The 25,011-nt window shown below is 45.1% G+C and overlaps 1 protein-coding gene across 1 annotated transcript; it reads left to right on the forward strand.

The window, feature by feature from the left end:
* Window positions 1-265: 265 nt before the first annotated feature.
* On the forward strand, window positions 266-6,079 carry LOC148042586 (solute carrier family 2, facilitated glucose transporter member 5-like). Its single transcript, XM_087702448.1, has 6 exons — window positions 266-699; window positions 2,999-3,151; window positions 3,239-3,364; window positions 3,940-4,127; window positions 4,708-4,818; window positions 5,924-6,079. The coding sequence occupies exons 1-6, from the start codon at window positions 585-587 to the stop codon at window positions 6,077-6,079; spliced, it is 849 nt and encodes a 282-aa protein (XP_087558574.1). The 5' UTR covers window positions 266-584.
* Window positions 6,080-25,011: the final 18,932 nt, after the last annotated feature.

The following is a 25,011-nucleotide window of genomic DNA, read 5'->3' on the forward strand; positions in this document are numbered from 1 at the left end:
AGTGTTGGCTTAAATGAATAAAAACCATGATTAAAGCACCTGTTAGATAGTTGCTTATCATTCCTGGACAAATTAGATTTGAACAATTGAACCCTAAACTGAGGTTTTCCACCTCACTAAAAACGTAAAGGTTCCCCTTTTCACATATGTGCTAGTCGTTCCTGACTCTAGGGGGCGGTGCTCATCTCCATTTCAAAGCCGAAGAGCCAGCACTTTCAGTGGTCATGTGGCCGGCATGATTCAATGCCAAAGGTGCACAGAACGCTGTTCCCTTCCCACCCAAGGTGGCTCCTATTTTTCTACTTGCATTTTTTAACGTGCTTTCGAACTGCTAGGTTGGCAGAAGCTGGGACAAGTCACGGGAGCTCCCTCCGTTACGCGGCGCTAGGGATTCGAACCGCCGAACTATCGAGCTTTCTAATTGACAAGCTCAGCGTCTTAGCCACTGAGCCACCGTGTCCAACTCATTAGGACCCCCAGTTCTCTCTTCCACCACCGGTCCTTGTCTTCTCTAATGCAACCTAAGATGGAAGAGACCTCTGAATGCCACCATTTATTTCTGTTGTGTCTTCAGGAAATGGACCATGATGACTGATAACTATATTTCCTTGGTGTGCTCCATGCTGATGATTTGGGCCTACCTGCACCATGGATTCGTCATTGCCATGGTTTCACGTTTCCTTATTGGCATCTCAATGGGTGAGTTGGCGGGATGGGAGGAGATCATTTCACGTTGAAACACACACACACAAACACACACACACACACCAAGTAAAGAGAAGGTTAAATCCATTGATGAAATTCAATTTTTTTTTTACTATTGGTTCTGTGGGCGTGGCTTGGTGGGCATGGCAGAGGAAGGATACTGCAAAATCTCCATTCCCTTCCCACTCCAGGAGAAGGATACTGTAAAATCCCCATTCCCACCACACTCCAGGGGAAGGATACTATAAAATCTCCATTCTCTCCCCACTCCAGGGGAAGGATATTGCAAAATCTCCATTCCCTTCCTACTCCAGGAGGATACTGTAAAATCCCCATTCCCTTCCCACTCCAGGAGAAGGATACTGCAAAATCTCCCTTCCCTTCCCACTCCAGGGAAGGATACTGTAAAATCCACATTCCCACCTCATTCCAGGCAAAGGATACTATAAAATCTCCATTCCCTCCCCACTCCAGGGGAAGGATACTGCAAAATCTCCATTTTCTACCTCACTCCAGGAGAAGGATACTGCAAAATCTTCATTTCCTTCCCTATTCCAGCGGAAGGATACTGCAAAATCTCCGTTCCCTCCCCACTCCAGGGGAAGGATACTACAAAATCTGCATTTCCTCCCCCACTCCAGGGGAAGGATAGTGCAAAATCCCCATTCCCTCCCCACAATGAGGGCAATTGACCAGTTGAACAGAAGTTTCCTTTAGACGAGCTCCATCACTGGAGGTTTTGAAGAAGAGACTGGACAGTCACTTGTCTGAAATGATATAGGATCTCCTGCTTGAGCAGGGGGCTGGAGTAGAAGACCACCAAGGTCCGTTCCAGCTCTATTCTGATTCAGGAGTAAATCTGGCCACCATGCCTAGGCTGGGACATGCCTTCCTTAAAAAAAAGGTTCTAATCCCACATCTACAGTCACCATCTTTATTGATGGAGTTGACTTGAAGCCAACTGTATCTTCAAAGGTCTGGCCACCCGGTTGCTTCAAACTAACCATGTTGATTGGTTGGTTGGTTGATTGATTGATTGATTGATTGGGTTGATCTCCCATCTCATAGAACCCAAGGTGGTGTCCATAATATTCCTTCCCCCCTCCTGTTTTTCTCACAACAATCTTGGGAAGTGGGTTGGTTCCAGGACAACACATCTGGTAGCAATAGCAATAGCAGTAGACTTATATACCGCTTCATAGGCCTTTCAGGCCTCTCTAAGCGGTTTACAGAGAGTCAGCATATTGCCCCCAACAATCTGGGTCCTCATTTTACCCACCTCGGAAGGATGGAAGGCTGAGTCAACCCTGAGCCGGTGAGATTTGAACCGCTGACCTGCTGATCCAGCAGTAGCCTGCAGTGCTGCATTTAACCACTGCGCCACCTTGGCTCTCCCCATCTGGTCATCTAGACTTCACGTCTACTCCAGCACCTTCACCGTGACTCCAAACTCACTCCGTGTAAATGTGGGGACAAGGGATTCTTGGTGGGTTCCTCTCTAGGGGAGGAGGGGCCTCCAAACTTGGCAACGTTGAGACTGGTGGACTTCAACTCCCAGAATCCCTCAGTCGGAATGGCTTGCTGAGGAGCTCTGGGAGTTGAAGTCCACCAGTCTTAAAGTTGCCCAGTTTGAAAGGCCTAGAGGGCTACGTTACCAATGACGATGAAGATCTTCTGAACATCTGAAATGTCACCAGTTGCCAGGAACATATTATGGACGTGTTAAGGACGCAAAAAGCTATTGGGTTAAAAATACAAACATGGCTAGAGAAAATGATGCATCAGCCCATAGAGTTTAAGCCAGAGGTATTCTTATTGGGTATTCTACCAGAGAAATATAGTGAAGAAGATTCATATATGATTGTACAGATAATAACAGCAGCTAGAATTGTATTTGCACAAAATTGGAAAGCAGACAAAATCCCATCGGAAAGGGTGGTAATAAAGAAGATATTAGACTGTGCAGAAATGAACAGGTTGACATTGAGAATAAAGGACAAGGAGGAATCAGTGTCCTACAGGACATGGGGGTGATTTTATGATTGGCTTGAAAAAAGATACAAAGAGAGAAAGAGAAAGGAGCAAAGCATAAAACAAATATCTCAGGCGACACATTATTAAATCAGGGGGAGGGGAAATAAGAAAGCATGAAAATGTAAATGCACAGGCGGAAAAAATGATATGGATTGACAAATGATAAATAGCAATTATGAGAATGTATATTTAAGAACGAATTTGAAAGGAAAAACTTTTTTTACAAGGAAGATCTTCTGAACATGTTTTTGTTCCCCAGGTATTTTCTCCAGCGTGATTCCTATGATTCTCCTAGAGACCAGCCCCCTAGGTTTGAGGGGTTCCATCGGCATGATACCCCATTTCTTTTTGGTGATCGGGGTCCAAGTCGCTCAAATATTTGCCTTTCCTGAGTTACTGGGCACCGTAGAAGGTAATGTCCCTTTCCTCTTGATAATGGGGGGTGGGGGGAGATCAGGATTACATCACCTCTTTTGGCCACTCAATTCTGTTCATGCAGGTTGGCCAGTCCTGGTGAGCTTGCCTGGGCTGTTGGCGATCTGGCAGATCCTCCTGCTTCCTTCCTGCCCTGAAAGTCCGAGGTACCTGTTCATTCAGAAGGGAGAAGAAGAAGAAGCCAGAGAAGGTATCTGATAAGGTTGGAAGGGACCCATATTTAAACTGGCAGCGTGTATAGCGTTTAACAAGCCAAAACTCTAGCAGATGTCCAAAATGTGGACTGGTCAAAAGAGGTAACTCCTCACTGATTGTGTGCCATCAAGTTGTTGTTGACCCTTAGTGGCCATATAAATAAATTATCTCCAGGAGGATCTGGACCAGGCTTGGTCCGAAAGGGGAGTGGGGGCTTTTGTAGGAAACAATTCATTTGTTCGTTAGATTCGTTTCAGGAGTGTGAAGATCTGTTCCTTGAATCTCCGAGACTCTGTGCCCAGTTCGAAAATATTGACATGGCAGCTTTCCAAGAGAGATAAGGTCTGTAGTTATAAATATTCCTTTGAAAGACTGTTTGCCAGGCCCTTTGCTGAATGTGCAGGAGAGGAATTCACCTTCGTTTAATAAAAAGGGTTTTGTCGGGACCAGGACTCCGCCTCGTGCTTTTTGGGGAAACCCAGGTCAGAACAGTATCCTGTATCCTGTATCCTCGCCCCACTTCAACCGCAACCTTCAGCCTTGGGGCGTTTTTCTGTTTCTTCTTTCCAGCTCTGAAGCATCTCAGGTCCCAGAGCAACATTGAGGATGAACTGGAGGAACTCCGACAGGAGAGCATTTTTGAGAAGGACGAGAAGAAGATGAACACCCTGCAGTTGCTGGGTTATCGCCCACTCCGTTGGCAAATGTTTTCGGTGATGATTATCGAAACAGGCCAGCAGCTTTCTGGTGTCAATGTGGTAAGAGAAGGGCGGTCTCTGGAACTCATCATAAGCTGAGCATCATCATCATAATGTAATGGGTCGGGTGGAAATTCTTTCTGGAATCCGTGGTGGGATTGAAATAATTTAACAACCGTTTCTCTGCCCTAATGACGGGCTGGGTAGGCGTGGCCAGGTGGTCATGTGACCGGGTGGGCATGGCCAACTCAATGTCACTCATCACACCCAGCCCTGCCTCCCGGCCACTCCCTTCAAAGGCTTCAACAAGGTACGTTTTCCCTCTCTATTTACTACTATTGAATATCCAACCACCACCACCCCCCCAAATGGCCAAAAAGGTTCCAAAAAAGGGGCAGGGGCAGGGCCAGCCAGTGGTGAGATTAGCCGGTCGACCAAACCGGTTCGGCTGAACCGATCCGAACCGGCTGAATTCCACCTCTGCCTGAATAACTTGGGTGGTGCCCATGGTGGCTTTGTGTTAAGCTTCATGGAAAGTATCTACCAGGTGGTTCTCGGTCTCACAATGAACAATAATGATGAAGACCTTCTGAGAATGTCTGGAAGCCAAGTCCTTTTAACTGTGCCAATTTTCTTTTAGATCTACCTCTTCATGGAGGAAATGCTCTATTCTACGGGGTTAGACCACAGAAACGCCCGATATGTCCAAATAATGACCACTGCCCTGTTAATCATAGCTATCTTATATGGGGTGAGCCTCTCCTCCTCCTCCCCCTCCTCCTCCTTTTCCTCCTTCTCCTCTTCTTCCTCTTCTTCTTCCTCTTCCTCCCCCTTTTCCTCCTCCTCTTCTTCATCTTTCTCCTCCTTTTCCTCCTTCTCTTCTTCTTCCTCTTCCTCCTCCTCTTCCTCCTCCTCCTCCTCTCCCTCCTCCTCCTTTTCCTCCTTCTCCTCTTCTTCCTCTTCTTCTTCCTCTTCCTCCCCCTTTTCCTCCTCCTCTTCTTCATCTTTCTCCTCCTTTTCCTCCTTCTCTTCTTCTTCCTCTTCCTCCTCCTCTTCCTCCTCCTCCTCTCCCTCCTCCTCCTTTTCCTCCTTCTCCTCTTCTTCCTCTTCTTCTTCCTCTTCCTCCCCCTTTTCCTCCTCCTCTTCTTCATCTTTCTCCTCCTTTTCCTCCTTCTCTTCTTCTTCCTCTTCCTCCTCTTCTTCCTCTTCCTCCTCCTTTTCCTCCTCCTCCTCCTCCTCTTCTTCCTCCTCCTTTTCTTCCTTTCTCCTTTTCCTCTTTCTTCTCTTCATCCTCTTCCTCCTCTTCTCCCTCTTCCTCCTGCTTTTCCTCCTCTTCTTCCCCTTCCTTCTTCCTCTTCCTCCTCTTCTTCCTCCTCCTTCTTTTCCTCTTCTTCCTCCTCCTCCTCCTCTTCTTCTTCCTCCTCCTTTTCTTCCTCTTTCTCCTTTTCCTCTTTCTTCTCTTCATCCTCTTCCTCCTCTTCTCCCTCTTCCTCCTGCTTTTCCTCCTCTTCTTCCTCTTCCTTCTTCCTCCTCTTCCTCCTCCTCCTCCTCCTCCTCCTCCCCCCCATCTCCATGTTCATTTTTTAACCCTGTTTTGTTGAACAAGCCAGACGTAGCTTTTCAGCTGAACAAAATAGCCATCAGGAGGCTGAATCCTGGTTTATTTTTCCTGCCTGCCTTTTTGAGATTCTCTTTCCTGAGCTGAAATCAAATTGTGGCCGCTTTGGCCTTGGGGGTGGGGGGAAGGCTGAATGGAGGTGGAAAACAGACCACTAGGTGATCTCTCTCCTGACCTAGGAGTGAAACCAGTGGGTGGGGGTTTATTCCATTTCTGCCCCCTGCCTCCCATTTTACAGATGTACATTGTGGACAGGAAAGGACGGAAAACCCAGCTTCTTGTTGGTTTTGGGACGGCCACGATCTTCTGCCTCTTACTCACGGTGACCCGAGACCTACAGGTACGTGACAGGGGGGTGGGAGTTGCTCAAAAAGGATGGGATCTTAGAATTTAGAATTGGAAGGGACCTTGGAGGTCTTCTAGTCCAACCCCCTGCTTAGGCAGGAAACCCTACACCACTTCAGACAAAGGGATATCTAACATCTTCTTAAAAATTCCCAGTGTTGGAGCATTCACAACCACTGGAGGCAACTTCTGTTCCACTGATTAATTGTTCTCACTGACAGGAAATTTCTCTTACGTTGCTTCTCTCCTTGGTTAATTTCCACCCGTTGCTTCTTGTTCTACTCTCAGGTGCCCTGGAGAACAGCTTGATTCCCTCCTCTTTGTGGTAACCCCTGAGATATTGGGAGACTGCTGTCATGTCTCCCCTAGTCCTTCTTTTCATTCAACTAGCCATACCCAGTTCCTGCAACCGTTCTTCATATGCTTTAGCCTCCAGCCCCCTAATCCTCTTTGTTGCTCTTCTCTGCACTCTTTCTAGAGTCTCCATATATTTTTTTACATCCTGGCGACCAAAATTGGATGCGACCAAAAGTGGTATCAACACTTCCCGTGATCTTGATTCTATCCCTCTGTTTATGTAGCCTAGAACTGTGTTGGCTTTTTTGGCAGCTGCTGCACACGGCTGGCTCCTATTTAAACTATTGTCCACTAGGACTCCAAGATCCCTTTCACAGTTACTAATGTTGAGCAAGGTACCACCTATACTGTACCTGTGCATTTGGTTTTTCTTGCCTAAATCTTGTGGCCCTCCGGACAACTTTTAAAGGGAGCTGGCTCCAGACACCAGAACTCTGGACTTTTAATTCCTGCCATCTCAGGATGGTTTAGGAAAATGCTTCCTTGACTCTGGAGTTTCGGTCAAGGTAATACCGTGGCTTGAAGAATGGCTGCAAGTTTTGGGTCTGGCTGGTCTAGAGAAAAGAAGGACTAGGGGTGACATGATAGCAGTGTTCCAGTATTTGAGGGGCTGCCCCAAAGAAGAGGGAGTCAATTTATTTCCCAAAGCATCTGAAGGCAAGACAAGAAATGATGGATGGAAACGAATCAAGAAGAGAAGCCACCTGGAATTAAGGAGAAGCTTCCTAACAGGGAGGATAATTAACAGCTTGCCACCAGAAGTTGTGGGGAGCTCCATCACTGGAGGTTTTTAAGAAGAGACTGGACAGTCATTTGTCTGAGATGGTCTAGCTTCTCCTGCTTGAGCAAGGGGCTGGACTAGAAGACCTCCAAGGTCCCTTCCAGCTCTATTCTATTCTATACTATTCTATTCTACTCTACTCTATTCTACTCTAACTACTCTACTCTATTCTACTCAACTACTTACTCTATTCTTATTCTACTCTAACTACTCTACTCTATTCTACTCAACTACTTACTCTATTCTTATTCTACTCAACTACTCTACTCTATTCCTATTCTACTCAACTACTCTACTCTATTCTACTCAACTACTCTACTCTATTCCTATTCTACTCTAACTACTCTACTCCACTCTACTTTATACTATTCTATTCTACTCTACTCTATTCTATTCTACTCTAACTACTCTACTCCACTCTACTTTATACTATTCTATTCTACTCTACTCTATTCTATTCTACTTTAAAAAAAACATTTTCCCCTACCTCTGCAGGATAAATTTGTTTGGTTGTCATTCTTCAACAACGTCCTTGTCAACATTTTCCTGATCATCCATGCTGTTGGGCCAAGTAAGTATCTGCGTTAGTGGGTAGGTGGGCTTGTCAATCAGAAAGGTTGGTAGTTCAGCGGTTCGAATCCCTAAGCGCTGCGTAACGGAGGGAGCTCCCGTCACTTGTCCCAGATTCTGCCAACCTAGCAGTTCGAAAGCACGTAAAAATGCAAGTAGAAAAATAGGAGCCACCTTTGGTGGGAAGGTAACAGCGTTACGTGCGCCTTCAGCGTTGAGTCATGTCGGCCATGTGACTATGGAGACGTCTTCGGACAGCGCTGGCTCTTCGGCTTTGAAACAGAAATGAGCACTGCCCCCTAGAGTCAGGAATGAGTCTAGCACATATGTGCGAAGGGAACTTTTATCTTTACCTTAGTCCTCAACTATCGGTTTAATCACCAAAGTTATGATGATACTGAAAAAAATGGGAGCTGTGACACCAGTTTTCACATGACAGTTGCAGCGTGTGTGTGTGTGTGTGTGTGTGTGTGTTGTATGTGATGTGATGAAAATTGGCCACTGGCACGTTCATGGGGAAGCCAAATCCGCTTAACAACCTTCTCATTAACAACTGCAGTGATTTGCTTAACGACGGGGGCAAGAAAGGTCGCCAGACGGGGGCAGAACCCACTTAACAGCTGCTTTGCTTAGCAAGAGGAATTGGGGGCTCGGTGTTGGTCATAAGTCGAGTGCGGCCTGTACCCTAGACACAAACCTGGGATGTGTTGAAGCACCAAAAACTGGAGGATTGAATCGCTACCCTTCTCGGTGGGAGGGGGGGGGAAGCAAGAAGGCTGGGCCGTTTTGGGGTCACTGCAGGGATCTCAGTGGCATTCTTGGGGCGGACGACTGGGTCGCCCCACACCCCAAGCAAGGAAGCACCCCCAAATTCAGGGAGCAATCCCCATTGCCTTTCTTGGAAAGCCAGAAGGAAAACTTCAGAGGTGCAATTTAGAGAAGAGAAATGGTTATTTTAAAACTCACTCCTCTCTCTCCCTCAATCCCCTCCTTTTTTCCTCCCTTCCTGTTTTCCTCCCTTCCCTGCCTCCCCCTCTCCCTTTTTTCTCCTCGCCTCCTTCCCTTCCTTTCCCTCCCTCTCTCCATCTTTTCTTTCCTCCCTCCCTCCCCTCCCTCCCTGTCTGCCTCCCTCCTTTTTCTCACTTCCTCCCTCCCTCCTTCTTTCTCCTCCCTCCCCCTCTCTTTTCCTTCCTTCCTCCATCTCCCCCCTTTTTTCCTCCCTCCCTCCTTTTTTCTCTTCCCTCCCCCTCTCTTTTCTTTCCTTCCTTCCTTCCTCCCTCCCTCCTCCCCTCCCTCTTTTCCTCCCTCCCTCCTTTTTCTCCCTTCCTCCCTCCCTTCCCTCCATCCCTCCTTCCCCTACCCCCTTTTCCTTCCTCCCTCTTTTTTTCTCTTCCCTCCCCCTCTCTTTTCCTTCCTTCCTCCCTCCATTCTCCCCTCCCTCCTCCCCTCCTTCTTTTCCTCCCTCTCTCCTTTCCCCCTTCCCCTCCCCCTTTCCTCCCTCCTTTTTTCTCTTCCCTCCCGCTCTCTTTTCTTTCCTTCCTCTCTCCATCCTCCCCTCCCTCTTTTCCTCCCTCCCTCCTTTTTCTCACTTCCACCCTCCTTTCCCTCCATCCCTCCTCCCCCTACCCCCTTTTCCTCCCTCCCTCCTTTTTTCTCCTCCCTCCCCCTCTTTTCCTTCCTCCCTCCCTCCATTCTCCCCTCCTTCTTTTCCTTCCTCTCTCCCTCCTTTTTTCTCTCCCTTTTCCTTCCTTCCTCCCTCCCCTCCCTCTTTTCCTCCCTCCCTCATTTTTCCCCCTCCCTCCCTCTTTTCATCCCTTCCTCCCTCCCTTTCTCCCTTGCTCCTTCTTTTTTTGGCATCTCAGGTTCCCTGATCAACCTGCTAATTGGAGAGCTATTTCTGCAATCTTCCCGAGGCTCCGGGTACGTCATCGGACAATTTTTACACTGGTTCCTGAACTACTTAACCGTCTTAAACTATGTGTACTTAGAGGTGAGTCCACCTGCAGCTATTTTTCAGACATCTCTCTGAGTAAGAAATAAAAAGACACCCAGAAATCTCCCCCTCCCTCTCTTTTTTTTAACCAGGAATGATTAGAGTGGGTCTCTGCCTGGGGTGGGTTGAAAATGTAATTGAAATGCAATTTACAGCTGTGTGATCCATATCCTGGGTAAATAGAAGCTTTAAATCCATATTTTTCAAGCTGGACAAGTTTAAGATATAGGCACTTCTGTTGTGGCCCAGCAGGAGCCGTTGGAGCTGCCACCAGACTCCGACAGCGAGGGGCCCTCTGAGTCGGCTCTGGAGGATGTGGAGGACCCTGGACAGGGTTCCGTCTCCGAGCAGGGCACAGAGAGGCTGGTTGGCCACCAGGAGGCACCTGAGCCTTGGACTAGTAGGGAGGAGACAAGGGAGTGTGATCCTGATGTCATGCATTGGAGCAGTGGGGAGGAGCCAAGGGAGTTGTTCCTGGATGCCCAGCAACGAAGAGCTAATAATACAGTTAGTTCCTTAACTGTAAGGAACAGTTACGCAGTTACAGGAGATAATTGCACTCAGCTGGTGGTAATTAGGCTCCTCTCAGGACTATAAAAGGAATGATTGTGCACACGCCCCTTTGCAGGAGTCAACGTATTCACTAAAGTTGGAGAACTTTCGTGGCTAGCTTGGCAGGCTGGATTGCTGCCAAGGTTAGCCTGTGCTGGATTGCTGCCAACGTCTTGTCTGTGCTGGCTTGCTGCCAAGGTCCTGTCTGTGTGTTAATAAATCCTTGCAGTATCTTTGTCTCAGCGTGCTTTGGTGTAGGACGAGGGGGGTCAGAACACGCTAGCCAGCTGCGCTAGGGAATTCTAGGAATTCTGGGAGTTGAAGTCCACATATCTGAAAGCATGGTGGCTGGGGAATTCTGAGTGGGAGTTGAAGTCCGCACTCTTTAGAGCTTGCTGGCTGGGGAATTCTGGGATTTGAAGTCCACATACGTGAATGCATGGCGGCTAGGGAATTCTGGGAGTTGAAGTCCACCCATCTTAAACCTGCTGGAGAAATCCAGCAGTGGGAAGGAGGGATTTGGAAAAGGACCCCCTCGGCATGGACCCTTTTTTTTCGAAAGAGATCTAGTAGATTCCTTTGGCTATCAAACTTTCTTCCTTTGTCCTCCAGAAGATCATCGGGCGTTACAGCCTCCTCCTGGCCAGCCCTGTCAGCTTGGCGACTTTTATTTACATCTGGAAGTTCATCCCTGAAACAAAAGAAAAGACGTTTTTGGAGATCAGGAGCCTGATACCTCTCCACAAGGCCGTAGCCAAGCCGAATCCTGCCTAGCAACACTCAAATTTTGACTTCATGACTGTCCGCAGTATAGGAAGCATCCAGCTCTGCTTCCCCACCCCACCCCCACCCCCACCCTCTGTTTTCTGCAAAATTCTTGGATTTTGGCAGCTAGTGACCTATTTTTGGGGGTCTGGGTTGTTCCTTTGTAAATAAAAAAAGGGTTGTGTGTTTGTTTTCATTAAAAAAAAATTTTTAGGGAGAGGACGTAAATATGGAGTTCGTCTGCTGTCAGTTGTCACCCAAGTACCCCCAATTTCTCATGGCTGCCCCTCCAATTTGCCATTGCTCGATGCCTAGGATCCGTTCCATAAAATCCGATGGTGGGTGGAATCAAATGTGCCCCTTCTCTCCTCAAATGCAGCCCCCAACTCTGGCATTAATTTTTCAGGCCCCTAAACCAGATCGAAGACCTAACACGGCATTTTTTTATGACAGATGGATGGATGGTAGGTATATCTAGATAGATATAGTAGAAAGAGAAAGAGAGATACAGACAGACAGACAGACAGACATATATAGATATAGATAGATAAGTAGAGAGAGAGAGAGAGAGAGAAATAGACACACACACACACACACACACACACACACACACACACACAGAGAGAGAGAGAGAGAGAGAGAGAGAGATAAATTGACATATATAGAGATATATAGATAGGTAGGTAGGCAGGCAGGCAGGCAGGCAGGCAAGCAGATAGGCAGGCAGGCAAGCAGGCAGGCATACATACATACATACATACAAATAGATAAATAGATAAATAGATAAATAGATAAATAGATAAATAGATAAATAGATAAATAGATAAATAGATAAATAGATAAATAGATAAATAGATAAATAGATAAATAGATAAATAGATAAATAGATAAATAGATAAATAGATAAATAGATAAAAATAAAAAGATAGATAAATAGATAGACATAGATAGATATTGAGAGAGAGAGAGAGACAGACATATATAGATATAGCTAGATAAATAGACAGAGAGAGAGATAAATAGATTGACAGATTGACCGCTCCCCCGCCCGTCCAGCCAATCAGTGAGCGGGCTGGAGGTGAAGCAAAGCTTTTTTCGCGCTTGACCTCCATTTGAAAATTCCCTTTGGCCTTCGCTTGCTACTTCCCCCTCAGGTAAGCAACAAAGCCCCAGCAGCGGGACTCGGGAGGCTTCGGGTGGGTGGCGGTGGCCCAGCTTTCGTGAGGGAAGGCCTCCAGGCCTTCGCTCACGAAAGCTGCAGGCTCGCATGCACTACGCGGCCAAAGCTGGGGGGGGGGCGGCGTTAGCGGCGGCGGCGTTAGTGGCGATGGTGTTAGCGGCTGAAGTGGGGGGGTGGCGGCCTAGCTTTCGCGAGCTAGGCTCGCGTGCACTACGTGGCCGAAGCTGGGTGGGGCGGCGGCGTTAGCAGCGGCGGCATTAGCGGCGGCGGCGATAGTGGCTTGATTGATTGATTGATTGATAGATCCGTAGGTAGGTAGGTTAGACAGACAGACAGACAGAAGTGAGAGAGGGAGGATCATGTATGTACATCTGGATAGATAGATAAATGCAGAGATAGATACTGTGGAAAGGTAGGTAGGTAGATAGGTGGATGAGAGAGAGAAATAGACAAGATAGATGATAAATGAGAGAAAGAGAGAGAGAAATCAAGTCTGCCTTGACCCTTGGCAATTGCTTGCATGAGTCCCTGCTGTTTCGGGGGGCCATTTTGGCATTTCGGGGCAGAGCAAGGATCTGGCCCCAAATCACCCAGCTGCCTTCCTGCCTGAGGCAGGACGGCCTCACTCTTCTAGGTGACCTAATATATCCTTTGATGAAGTACTATGGCGAAAGAGGGAGGCAGAGCTTAGGAATGTGGAAAAGCCAGTCGGGCATCTGCTCGATTAGCCATCCTCACCCCATCCCTGCGAGGTGGGCAAGGACGAGCTGCTACTAGCCAAGCCAGGATTTGGCACCCTAAAGGAATCCAGGCTATCTTTCGCCGGCGGTTCGGGTGCGATGATGGCTAGAGAAATGGTTTCTATTGTTTATTTGTTTGCAGAACTCTCGAATGGCTTCTTTGCAGAAAAATATTGCACACGTTTCTTTTCACAGGTGTAAACAATGGTTGAGGGGTTTTTGAGCTAAAAAGGTAAAGATTCCCCTTGCACATCTGTGCTAGTCGTTCCCAACTCTAGGGGGCCGTGTTCATCTCCGTTTCAAAGCCGAAGAGCCAGCACTGTCCGGAGACATCTCGGTGGTCATGTGGCCGGCATGACTCAACTCCCGAAGCTGCACGGAACGCTGTTTCCCTTCCCACCAAAGGTGGCTCCTATTTTTCTACTTGCATTTTTTAACGTGCTTTCGAACTGCTAGGTTGGCAGAAGCTGGGACAAGTCACAGGAGCTCACTCTATTTTTTGAGCTAGGGGATTCTAATACCCAGCACTCAACAGGCAAACAGGGAATTTGGGGGGAAAGGACAGGTGTACGGCACACCAACTATGCAAAATAGATTTTCATCGCTTTTCCTGGGTATTTTCACCCACATTTCCTTGCAAGGCAATTTGTTTGAGTGGTGAGTCTTGCTCTTTTCTGTTGCCAGCTGGGTGCATTTTCCTTTCCCCCCACCTCACATTTTTGTTGCAGTTAATCTCAGGGGGCTGCCCCAAAGAGGAGGGAGTCAAGCTATTCTCCAAAGCACCTGAGGGCAGGACAAGAAGCAATGGGTGGAAACTAACCAAGGAGAGAAGCAACTTGGAACTCAGGAGAAATTTCCTGACAGTTAGAACAATTAATCAGTGGAACAACTTGCCCTCCAGAAGCTGTGAATGCTCCAACACTGGAAGTTTTTAAGAAGATGGACAACCCTTTGTCTGAAGTGATGTAGGGTTTCCTGCCTAAGTAGGGGGTTGGACTAGAAGACCTCCAAGGTCCCTTCCAACTCTGTTATTCTATTCTAGTCTAATTAAGGGGCACAGGATTGGTCCCAAAGGATGCTGTACGTTTTGGGACAAGAGATCTTACCTCTTGACCTTCAAGTATCTTCTTGTTAATCTCAACCACTGCATTACACACACCCCCTACCTACCCTGCAGAATTTCGAACGAAGCGAGCTGTGTTTGTTTATCTGTCCCGGTGACAGTTTTGTGGCTAAGAAACGCCGCAGCTTTCCTTTTCTTGCCAAGTAAGGTGTGTTACAGGGCAGGTGTGCAATGCTCCCAGCCTACCTACCTACCTACCTTCCTTTCTTCCTTGCCGACAAATACACCGGGCTGAGGTTCGAAATGATCCCAGTGAGGAATTGCAAATTGCAGGAAAAATATATATATAAATGAATTTGTTTTTATTTAACGACTCGTCCTGGCCTTCACCTTTTTTTTTCTTTTGCAAAGTGGCAGCTGAGGGACAGAGGGAAATCTTTGTCCCCAGCATCCAAAGAGCAAAAAGCCAAACTGTGAAGTAACTTGGTTTGTCAACCAAAGTCCGAAGGCAGGACAGGAAAAAACAATCCTTCGTTTTAGCTTGATTTTTTTTCTCCACATCTTTGCAAGTTGTGGGTTGTTGTTTTTTTTTTAATCCTTCCTCTGGTTTGGATGCGAAAAGGGGCTTGACAGGGAAATAGGTAAGTTGAGGAGGGGCACTTCAAATGTGGGAATGGAGTGTGGGTGAAAAACACAACCCTGATTTGGAGCCTGTAAAAAACAGGTTTGTATGTGTGTGTGATTTTGTACCTTTATGCATCGTGTCTATCTTGCCTTATAATGAACAGCATTTTTTCCTCTTTCTTCCTATCCTAGGCTGTATTTTATCCCATATTTTTTTAAAGAAAAAAAAAACCAGCCTTTTTGTTTTGATTTCTTTTTTTTTTCTGAAAAGTTTTTTTATTTTTATTCTCTTACATGCAATTATAGGTAGACATTCACATAGTTGTTCTTCTTGATATTTGTCATTCTTATGCATTTGTTATTCCATTTTAAATGTTATAATATATAGTTTGGGATGCTTTATTTAGCAGCCCTTCCGCCTGTTTTAACACTACCTTATTTTCCCTTTCTTTTCTCCCTCCCTCCCTTCTCTACTTCCTTCCTTCCTCCTCTCCTTTCCCTTCCTTCTTTCCTTCCCTTTCTCCTATTCCTACGCTTCCCCTTCCTACCCTCCCTCCTTCTCTTTCTCTCCCACCCTCCTCTCCTTCCCCTTCCTTCTTCTCTTCCCTTTCTCCTACTCCTATTCTTCCTCTTCCTCTTCCTGCCCTCTCTCCTTCTCTTTCTCTCCCTTCCCTCCTCCTCTCCTTCCCCTTCCTTCTTCCTTTACCTCTCCCATACTCTTACTCTTCCTTTTCCCCTTCCTTCTTCTCTTCCCTTTCTCCTACTCCTACTCTTCCTCTTCCCCTACTCCTCCTCTCCCATACTCTTACTCTTCCTTTTCCCCTTCCTTCTTCTCTTCCCTTTCTCCTACTCCTACTCTTCCTCTTCCCCTACTCCTACTCTTCCTCTTCCTACCCTCTCTCCTTCTCTTTCTCCCTTCCACCCTGCTCTCCTTCCCTCTTCTTCCTCTCGTCCTCTCATTCTTTCTCCCTTTCTTTTTCTGTTGTTGTTATAGGTGTCTCTTTCAAATCTCAATTTATGTTTTCTTGGCGTGGTATTTCCGCAAACCCAAATATAGTTTATTATCATTTCTTATTCCCTTCCCTAGCCTTTTTGTTTGGATTTCTATCGGATGGTTATTGATTATTATTTTATTAATCGGAAGCATTTTCCCTGGTTTTTTTTCTCCCTCTCCTCTTGATTGGCATCTTATCAGCAGGATAAATAAAATCATTTTATTTAATGCAGTTTGGAAACACGGCAGGTTGCAGTTTTAGTGTTTGGGCCATTATTCATGAACTCTACTAGTTCTTTCTTTCTTTCTTTCTTTCTTTCCTTCCTTCCTTCTTTCTTCCTTTCTTTCTTTCTTTCTTTCTTTCTTTCTTTCTTTCTACTCCTTTTCTTTCTGAGTTTAGCTTCTGAGTTTCCAGCTGGGCTGACTCGCTGCAAAGGTTTTTTTTTTTTTTTTTACAATTTCCCAGTGATCCTCAGGGTTATTTATGCAGACGAATCTAAAAGCAAAGTGGATGATTTGTAGTTCAAAAGATGAATAAAAGGGAGTGCCGGAAAAGAAAATGCCATTATTATTTTTCTGTGCCCGGACAGTGGTCCCTGATTGAGAGATGAAGCCCCATCAAGTTGCTAGTCCTCAGGCTCAATTCCAACTTCTGCAATCTGGGCTCATGGGCCCTTTGTACATCTCCCTTTTTGATGGGATCGTGTCTTTATGAGGAGTTAATTCAGGGGCCAGATTACAGGCATAGTCCTCCACTTACCACCATAATGGAGGCCAAAATTTCCGTCGTTAAGTGAGGCATTTGTTAAGCGAGTTTTATCGCATTGTATGACCTGCCTTGCCACTGTTGTTCAGCGAATCACTGCAGTTCTTTAGTTAATAGCCCGGCTGTTAAGTGGAACTGGCTTCCCCATTGTCAGAAGGTCGCAAAAGGGGATCATCTCTCACCCAGCAACCATCATAAATACGAGTCAGTTGCCCGAATTTTGCTCATGAGGATGCTGCAAGGGTCATAACTGTGAGGAACAGTCGTCAGTCACTTTTTTCAGTGCGGTTGTAACTTTGAACCATCACTAAACGGTCTGGAATCACAAAAACTCAATTTATACAAGTGAGAAATAATTAAAATGCTAGACTAACTCCAGTCTAAAGGAAAAGGTAAAAGTTCCCCTCGAATATATGTGCTAGTCATTCCCGACTCTAGAGGGCAGTGCTCATCTCCATTTCAAAGCCGAAGAGCCAGCGCTGTCCGAAGACGTCTCCGTAGTCATGTGGCTGGCATGACTCAATGCCGAAGGGGCACAGAACACTGTTACCTTCCCACCAAAGGTGGCTCCTATTTTTCTACTTGCATTTTTTACGTGCTTTGAAACTGCTAGGGTGGCAGAAGCTGGGACAAGTCACGGGAGCTCCCTCCATTATGCGGCGCTAGGGATTCGAACTGCTGACCTTTCTGATCGACAAGCGCAGCGTCTTAGCCACTGAGCCACCTTAATAATAATGCCAGTCTGGGCCAAAAAAAAAAAAAAAAATCAATGTATTACCCACCCAAACACTCTCAGCTGGCACCAAAGTCCATTTTTACTGCTGCCTCTGTGAATTCCAAATTAATTTTTTACCTCATCACGTGATTTATTTACTTCAAAGAACACCCCCCCCCCCAATCATCTTTGACACTCATCAGCTGATGTAGAAGCTGGCTTTTAAATCCCAACTCTCTGCAAATAAACCTTGGATACTTAAAAAGAATTTAAAAAAAAAAAAGCCAGGGGCTTTTTAAATATTGGAATTGGCAGAGTTTGAGTTGCCATGCCAAGAATTTTTATTTCAACTGAAGCCAGATTTCAACCTTCGCAAATATTATTTTTGGATCCCATTCAGTGGAGGTTTCCGGGGAATGCAATAATAATAATAACAATACCTAATTCCTTTCATCTGCCTCTAGTCTGCTTGTCCCAGGAAAACATTTCACCTGCTTTTAAACCTTATTTGAAAACCTGTCATTTTCACTCCAGATTCTTGGCTGGGCTACGCACCCTTTCTGTATACATTTAGGAAGTGAAAAGGTAACTTTAGCTGGGATACAATATAATAGAATGGAGAAGAGAAGAGAAGAGAGAATAAAATAAAAGAGAATAGAATGGAGAATAGAATAGGAATAGAATAGAATAAAGTAGACTAGAATAGAATAGAATAGAATTCTTTTATTGGCCAAGTGTGATTGGACACATAAGGAATTTGTCTTTAGTGCATATGCCCTCCGTGTAAATAAAGAAAAATAAAAGATAATGCATATATCAAGAATCATAAGATACAACACTTAGTAATAGTCATAGGTTACTAATAAGCAATCATAGGAAACAAATAAAAATAATATAAATTGTAAAGATACAAGCAACATGGTTATAGTCATAAGGAGAAAGAGATAGATACTAGGAAGGAAGAGAAGAATAATAGTAATACAGTTTTAGTAAATTATTGACAGTGTTGTGGGAATTATTTGTTTAGCAGAGTGATGGCGTTTGGGGGGAAAACTGTCCTTGTGTCTAGTTGTTCTGGTGTGCAGTGCCCTGTAGCGTCGTTTTGAGGGTAGGTGTTGAAACAATTTACGTCCAGGATGCGAGGGGTCTGGAGATATTTACACAGCCCTCTTTTTGACTCCTGCAGTGTCCAGGTCCTCAATGGAAGGCAGGTTGGCAGCCATTGTTTTTTCTGCAGTTCTGATTATCTGTTGAAGTCCGTGTCTGTCTTGTTGGGTTGCAGAGCCAAACCAGGCAGTTACGGAGGTGGAGAGGACAAGACTCCATCATTCCTCTGTAGAACAGAAATCAGCAGCTCTTTGGGCAGGTTGAGCTTCCTGAGTTGGCGCAGAAAGAACATTATTTCTTGTGCTTTTTTGTTGACATTTTGGACGTTAGGGGTCCATTTTAAGTCTGGAGATATGAAAGAACCTAGAAACTTGAAAATCTCTACTATTGATGCTACATTGTCTAGTATTGTAAGAGGAGGTATCATGGGAGGGTTTCTCCTAAAATCCCCCCTCCATTTCTATGGTTTTGAGTGCATTTAGTACAAGATTGTTCTGGCTACACCATGAGGCTGGTTGCTCAACCTCCCATCTGTATGCAGATTCATTGTTATCTCGAATGAGACCCATCACTGTTATCTTAAAAGAGCGAAAGAAGCTTATTAAAATTTTGCTAGGGGTGGTTTGGGGCTATTGAAATTGAGACAGGCTGATGGGTGGTGGTGCTCACCCAACAGAGATAATCTTAATTCATGCTCATCTGATTAGATTACGCTAATCCCATCCAGTTTTTATTCTGCTTAATCCTGGGTGTGTTTATGCACGGGTGAGAATCCTAAGTTTGTAGCAGCTGCAAAGTTTGTGGGTGTGGTTGGATCCACACATGGGAGGTTACTTCCTTAAATTACAGGAAAGTCCTCGATTTATGACCCCAAAAATTGAGCCCAAAATTTATGTTGCCAAGGGAGAAATGTGTGAGTTTCGTCCCATTTTTGCACATTTGTTAAGCGGGTCGCTCGACGGTTACATTAGCCATACAGTCATTAAGTGAATCTGGCTTCCCCCCTCCTGACTTTGCATGTCAGAAGGTCACAAAGATGCATCACTGCAACCGTCGTAAATGTGAGTCAGTTGCCAAGCCTCTGAATTTTGATCCCATGATGTTGCAGCGTGAAAAATGCCATTAGCCACACTTTCCAGGGCCGTCGTAACTTGGAACAGGGACTGAGCAAACTGTTATAACTCAAGGACTAACTATGGGTCTTGAAACAGTTTCTAGTTTGGCTATTAGGAGAAGCTTCAATGATTGAGTTTGATGGGCTTGCAATATGGTGTAAACTACAGTTAAAAGCTCAAAGGGAATCCGTAAGCCAGCTATTAGAGTTTGGACCAAACAGAAAGAGTAAGGAAGTAATTAAAAATTGGTATATATATGAAGTGAGTATTTAGAATACCTTGTTGAAAAATGAAGGAATAGCATCTTTGTTTGAATGTATGATGTACAAGGACAATAATGAACATAAGCATACTCGATAGTTGATTGGTGGGATTATACATAATTGAAAACAGTGATCTACAAATATAAATGGTTGGTAAATCTCCTTCATATCGGGGTCTGTGATTATATAAAGGTACATTGTTATTAAACAGACAATCAAGAATGTAAGGGAATTAGGTTTATTGGAAAAAAAATATTAATTGTAATTGAATATACATTGTACAATGAAAGTGAGGTATTTAGTTATATTAGATGAAAAATCTGTGATTGTAAATGTCATTGAGAATATGGATGCAAAAACACTTGTGACCAAACGTAATGGATGAGATTTTTTTTTTAATATTGTTTTTTTTTAATGTTTAAAGATAAAAAAACAGATTGCAAAAAAAAAGAGTTTAGTCCAATGCAAGAACCAAGTTAGCACTGTTTTACTTCTTCCTTAATGGTTTTTCTACTACAGGTAGTTCTCGACTTACAATGATTCATTTAGTGACGCTTTTATGACCGTTATTCCCCATTACGACTATTGCCTGCGATAAAAATTCAGGTGCTTGGCAACCGATTCCTGGGGGGGTCACGTGATTTGCGATCTTCTGACAAGCCAAGTGGATGGAGGTGGGTGGAGAGCCAGGCTCACTTAACCATTGTTTTACCAATTTAACCACCTGTGGTGCTTCACTTAACAATGGTGGCAAGGAAGGTCTGTCCGATGGGACAAACCTCACTTAGCGACCGCTTCGGTTAGCCACGGTTGGGCTCCACTGTGGTTCTGTGCAGAGGTTTGGGAGAAACAGATTTTTCAATGTTTCCAGGGTTTCGCTCCCTGCAATTCTGCAAAGCCTCCTACGCACACAATGTGCCAGCCACTTTAATGAATTATGGAATGATTGAATAAACAGAGTTGGAAGGGACCTTGGAGGTCTTCTAGTCCAACCCCCTGCTTAGGCAGGAAACCCTATTAAGAGCCACGGTAGCGCAGTGTTGCAAAAACACGCCATTAAAAACAGCAAATGTGGAATTCCTAGGAGCCCAGAAGGGACCCCAAGGAGCAGGGCCACCTAAGATCAAAGTATGTCTTTATAAAATCTACCTCTCATCTCCTGGGGACAGAAAAAAAAGGCAAAACACCTGTTTATTGTCTGGATAAGAGGAAGGTTTAATGATTGATGGATCCCCGTCAGCCTCCCTCCGGAGTTAAGCCAGAGATCTCTGCCCCAAGCAGATAGCAATCTGGGCCCTTGTTGAAAGCAGCAGGAGGCGGTTGAACAGAGGAGGAGGTGGAGAATGAAAGGGGAAAGGGATGAAAGGAAAAAGGAAGGAGAGAGGGAGAAGGAATGTTCTCTTCTTTCTCTTTCTATCTCTCTCTTTCCATCTCTCTCCCTCCAAAGTCTCTTTTCAGTTGCAGAGAAGCTGGGGGGTGGGGGAAGAGGGGTGGAGGCGATTAAGAAAAGGATTAAGATAAGAGATAAGGTGGAGGAATGCAAGAGGGAGGGGAGGAATGCTTGGGTGGAGAAACAGATATGCAAGGATTTTAGGAATCCTTCACAGGTGGAAGACAATAACTTGGTCCTTAATACCAATAAGATCAAGGAGCTTACAGTGGGCTATAGAAGGAATAGATCCATGTCTTTCTTATCAATGGAGACCGAGTGGAGCAAGTAGCCACACTTTAGATTTCAGGGTGTTATCATAAAAAGAGGACCTGGCCTGGGGCAACTCACATTGCAGCCCTGGTTCAAAAGGGCCAAGCAGAGATTATAAGACCTGAGGGAAACAACAACTGAATGGAAAACTGATGATGACCTTCTACTGCTTCACCATAGAGAGTATTTTAACTTACTGCACCTGTGTCTGGTTTGCCAATTGCACAGTGGTGGATAAGACAGTGCTCCAGAGGGTTAAACGTCATTGCCCAGAGGATCCTGGGTTGCCCCTCTCCCCTCTTTGGAAGAGCTTTATAGCTCCCGCTGCCTTAAGAAAGTTCAAAACATCCTTAAAGACCCATCTCATCCTGGGCACCCCCTTTTTTGTTGAACTATTACCATCTGGCAGCCGGTACAGGGCAATAAAAACAAATAGGCTGAAAAACAGCTTCTATCCCAGGGCAGTAACTATATTGGATTCTCAGTTGAGAAGGCTCAGTTGAGAATCGGTTGAGAGTGTCCTTTTTTTGTGTGGGTGTGTTGTTTTTACGCACGGCAACATTCCCACGTTGCTTTTCTTCATTGGCCCTTCTGTGAGGCTCCACAAGGCTGGGAAAAAATATGTTTCCACCCTAGCTGTTGGGGGGGGAAATTCTGTGTTACGCAACAGTGTGCATTGCACACTCGTATGCTTGGCAGCGCAGTGCGGCCTTCGCCTTCATCCAAAGCCTGTTTCCACAGGTATTAGTGCCCAGCTGGTTGGGATGATTAATAGTGCCAATAAATCTTTGCCTGCTTGTACCTTACTCAGCTCTTTCTCTCCTTTTCACCAGGTGGAGGACTAGAAACTTGACAGGGCTTCAAAATTTAAAGTGCAGAATTCTGGTTAGGATCACATGTCCAGCTTCACTGCTTCGCCACCCCCCCCCCAAAAAAAATCCCACGGAGTTTTTGACTTATTCTGCTGAATATATTCCTTTATTTTTGAAAGGGCGTCTGCCGTCCAGCTTTTTGGCACCATCTCATTGCCTTTTTATGTAAGAGGTTGGCTCCAGAATAAAACGATTTATTTGGCCAATCGAGAACAAGAAAGGAAAAGGTTTAAATTCTCCATTAGCTTTAGGGTCCTCTGTTGGGGTTTTGATGTACATCTGGGAAGGGATTAGAAAATCCATGCAAGCACAAATGCGATTCTACGCAAGAGATGAAGAAAATACAAATGCTATTTTGAGGGGGCGATTGCTTATTTTATTACGCAATGGAAAAAAAACATGAATTTTCAAGGCAGGGATGAATCCTTCACTTGGAATCTTATTGACCTGAGGACAAAATGCAGATTTATTGATTAACAATAGAGTTTGCTCTGCTTGATAATATTATAATTAGGATGGAAATCAGACTTTGCTTCCTCTGAGAACTTACGATTTCCCATCTGTGCAATGATCTTGGACTGCAGCAGCTAAAAGTAAAAGAAAGAAAGAAAAAGACTGGGTGCTTTGATAGCGTTTGAGTTATCAGTCAGTTAAATTGTTCTTATTAACTGAACATTTGCTGACTTGGAAAGCTGTACCAAAGATCAGCTGGGCTCAGCAAAAAAAAAAACTAATCAGGTAAACACCATATAATATAATCCACACCGGTTAAGAGGAGCGGGCTTATTCGGAAAACTTAGAATAACTTTGCTGTCACTTTAAATCTACACTAATTGGCATACGTTAAAATGAAATTTCATGGCATTCAGCTCACTAAGGATCAGCACCAAAATTGACCAAAATTGAGCCAGAAATTTCTGTTGCTAAGGCAAGGAGGTGATCAAGGGAATTTTTGGCCCGTTTTACAACCTTGCTTGCTACGGTTTGTTAAGTGATTCACTGCAACTGTTAAGTTAGTAATACGGCTATAAAATGAATCTGGTGTCCTTCAATTTGCTTGTCCGAAGGTCGCGAAAAAGGGACCACGTGACCACAGGACACTGCAACCGTCATATGTATGAGTCAGGGGGCCGGAACACAGCAACCGTCATATATATGAGTCAGATGCCAAATGTCCAAATTTGGATCACGTAATCGTGGGAATGCTGCAAGGATGGTTAAGGGTGGGGGAAACGGTCATAAATCACCTTTTTCAATCTTGTTGTGAGTTTGAATAGTTACTAAAGAAAGAGTCAGAAATCGAAAACTATCGGTATCCACTTTCTAAAGGATGTGGATCCCGGATTTTGGAAGGTGGCAGCTGCAAAAATGTCACTTATTTTTCCCAGGGTTGGAATTTGGGGGAAAGGGGAAGGGGAGAAATTCTGAGAGATGACCTAACAAGGGGAGGAAATGAATTTTGGCCTCTGGTCATTTCTGGTTTAAATGTGATGACTATCCACTTGAATTTTACTCTCTAGGAACTTGCCTAAGGTTAGGTCAAACCTGGCTCAACAGCGGTAACTGTAAGAGGGTGGACAGTCACTTAAAATATGAGCCAGCAGTGTGTCGCAGCAGCCCAAAAAACCAATGCAATCCTATGCTGCATTAAAATACCACTTTATAAGGCCTTGGTAAGGCCACACTTGGAATACGGCATCCAGTTTTGGTCGCCACGATGTAAAAAAGATGTGGAGACTCTGGAAAGAGTGCAGAGAAGAGCAACGAAGAGGATTAGGGGACTGGAGGCTAGAACATAGGAAGAACGGTTGCAGGAACTGGGGATGTCTAGTTTAAGAGAAAGGAGGACTAGGGGAGACACGATAGAAGTCTTCCAATATCTCAGGGGTTGCCACAAAGAAGAGGGAGTCAAACTATTCTCCAAAGCACCTGAGGGCAGGACAAGAAGCAATGGGTGGAAACTAATCAAGGAGAGAAGCAACTTAGAACTAAGGAGAAATTTCCTGACAGTGAGGACAATTAATCAGTGGAACAGAAATTGCCTCCAGAGGTTGTGAATGCCCCAACACTGGAAGCCTTTAAGAAGATGTTGGACAGCCATTTGTCTGAAATGATATAGGGTTTCCTGCCTAGGCAGGGGGTTGGACTAGAAGACCTCCAAGGTCCCTTCTAACTCTGCTATTGTATTGTATTGTATAACATAAGGATAGAATCAAGATCACGTGAAGTATTGGTACCACCATTTTTTTATAAAGCCTTAGTAAGGCCACACTTGGAATACTGCATCCAGTTTTGGCCACCACATTATAAATAAAAGACGTAGAGATTCTGGAAAGAGTGCAGATAAGAGCAACCAAGATGATTAGGGGACTAGAGGCTAAAACATACGATAAACCGTTGCAGGAATTGGATATATCTAGTCTAGTGAAAAGGGACGTGGTGGCTCAGTGGCTAAGACGCCGAGCTTGTCGATCAGAAAGGTCGGCAGTTCGGCGGTTCAAATCCCTAGCACCGCGTAACTGAGGGAGCTCCCGTGACTTGTCCCAGCTTCTGCCCATCTAGCAGTTCGAAAGCACGTTAAAAATGCAAGTAGAAAAATAGGGACCACCTTTGGTGGGAAGGGAACAGCGTTCCGTGCGCCTTCGGTGTTGAATCATGCCGGCCACATGACCACGGAGACGTCTTCGGACAGCTCTGGCTCTTTGGCTTTGAAACGGAGATCAGCACCGCCTCCTAGAGTCAGGAACGACTAGCACATATGTGCGAAGGGAACTTTTACAATTATCTTTTAGTCTAGTGAAAAGGGAGACTAGGGGTGACAT

The sequence above is a fragment of the Thamnophis sirtalis genome, unplaced genomic scaffold (assembly GCF_051295495.1).
Source record: "Thamnophis sirtalis isolate CommonGarterSnake01/CBP01778 unplaced genomic scaffold, rThaSir2_p1.2 scaffold_15, whole genome shotgun sequence".
In the NCBI taxonomy this organism is placed as follows: domain Eukaryota; kingdom Metazoa; phylum Chordata; class Lepidosauria; order Squamata; family Natricidae; genus Thamnophis; species Thamnophis sirtalis.

Excerpts from the sequence above, each read along its gene's own strand:
- LOC148042586 (XM_087702448.1), top strand. The coding sequence starts at position 585 with ATGATGACTGATAACTATATTTCCTTGGTGTGCTCCATGCTGATGATT. Across the intron at positions 700-2,998 it reads CCTTATTGGCATCTCAATGG|GTATTTTCTCCAGCGTGATT; the intron begins GTGAGTTGGCGG and ends TTTGTTCCCCAG. Across the intron at positions 3,152-3,238 it reads GTTACTGGGCACCGTAGAAG|GTTGGCCAGTCCTGGTGAGC; the intron begins GTAATGTCCCTT and ends CTGTTCATGCAG.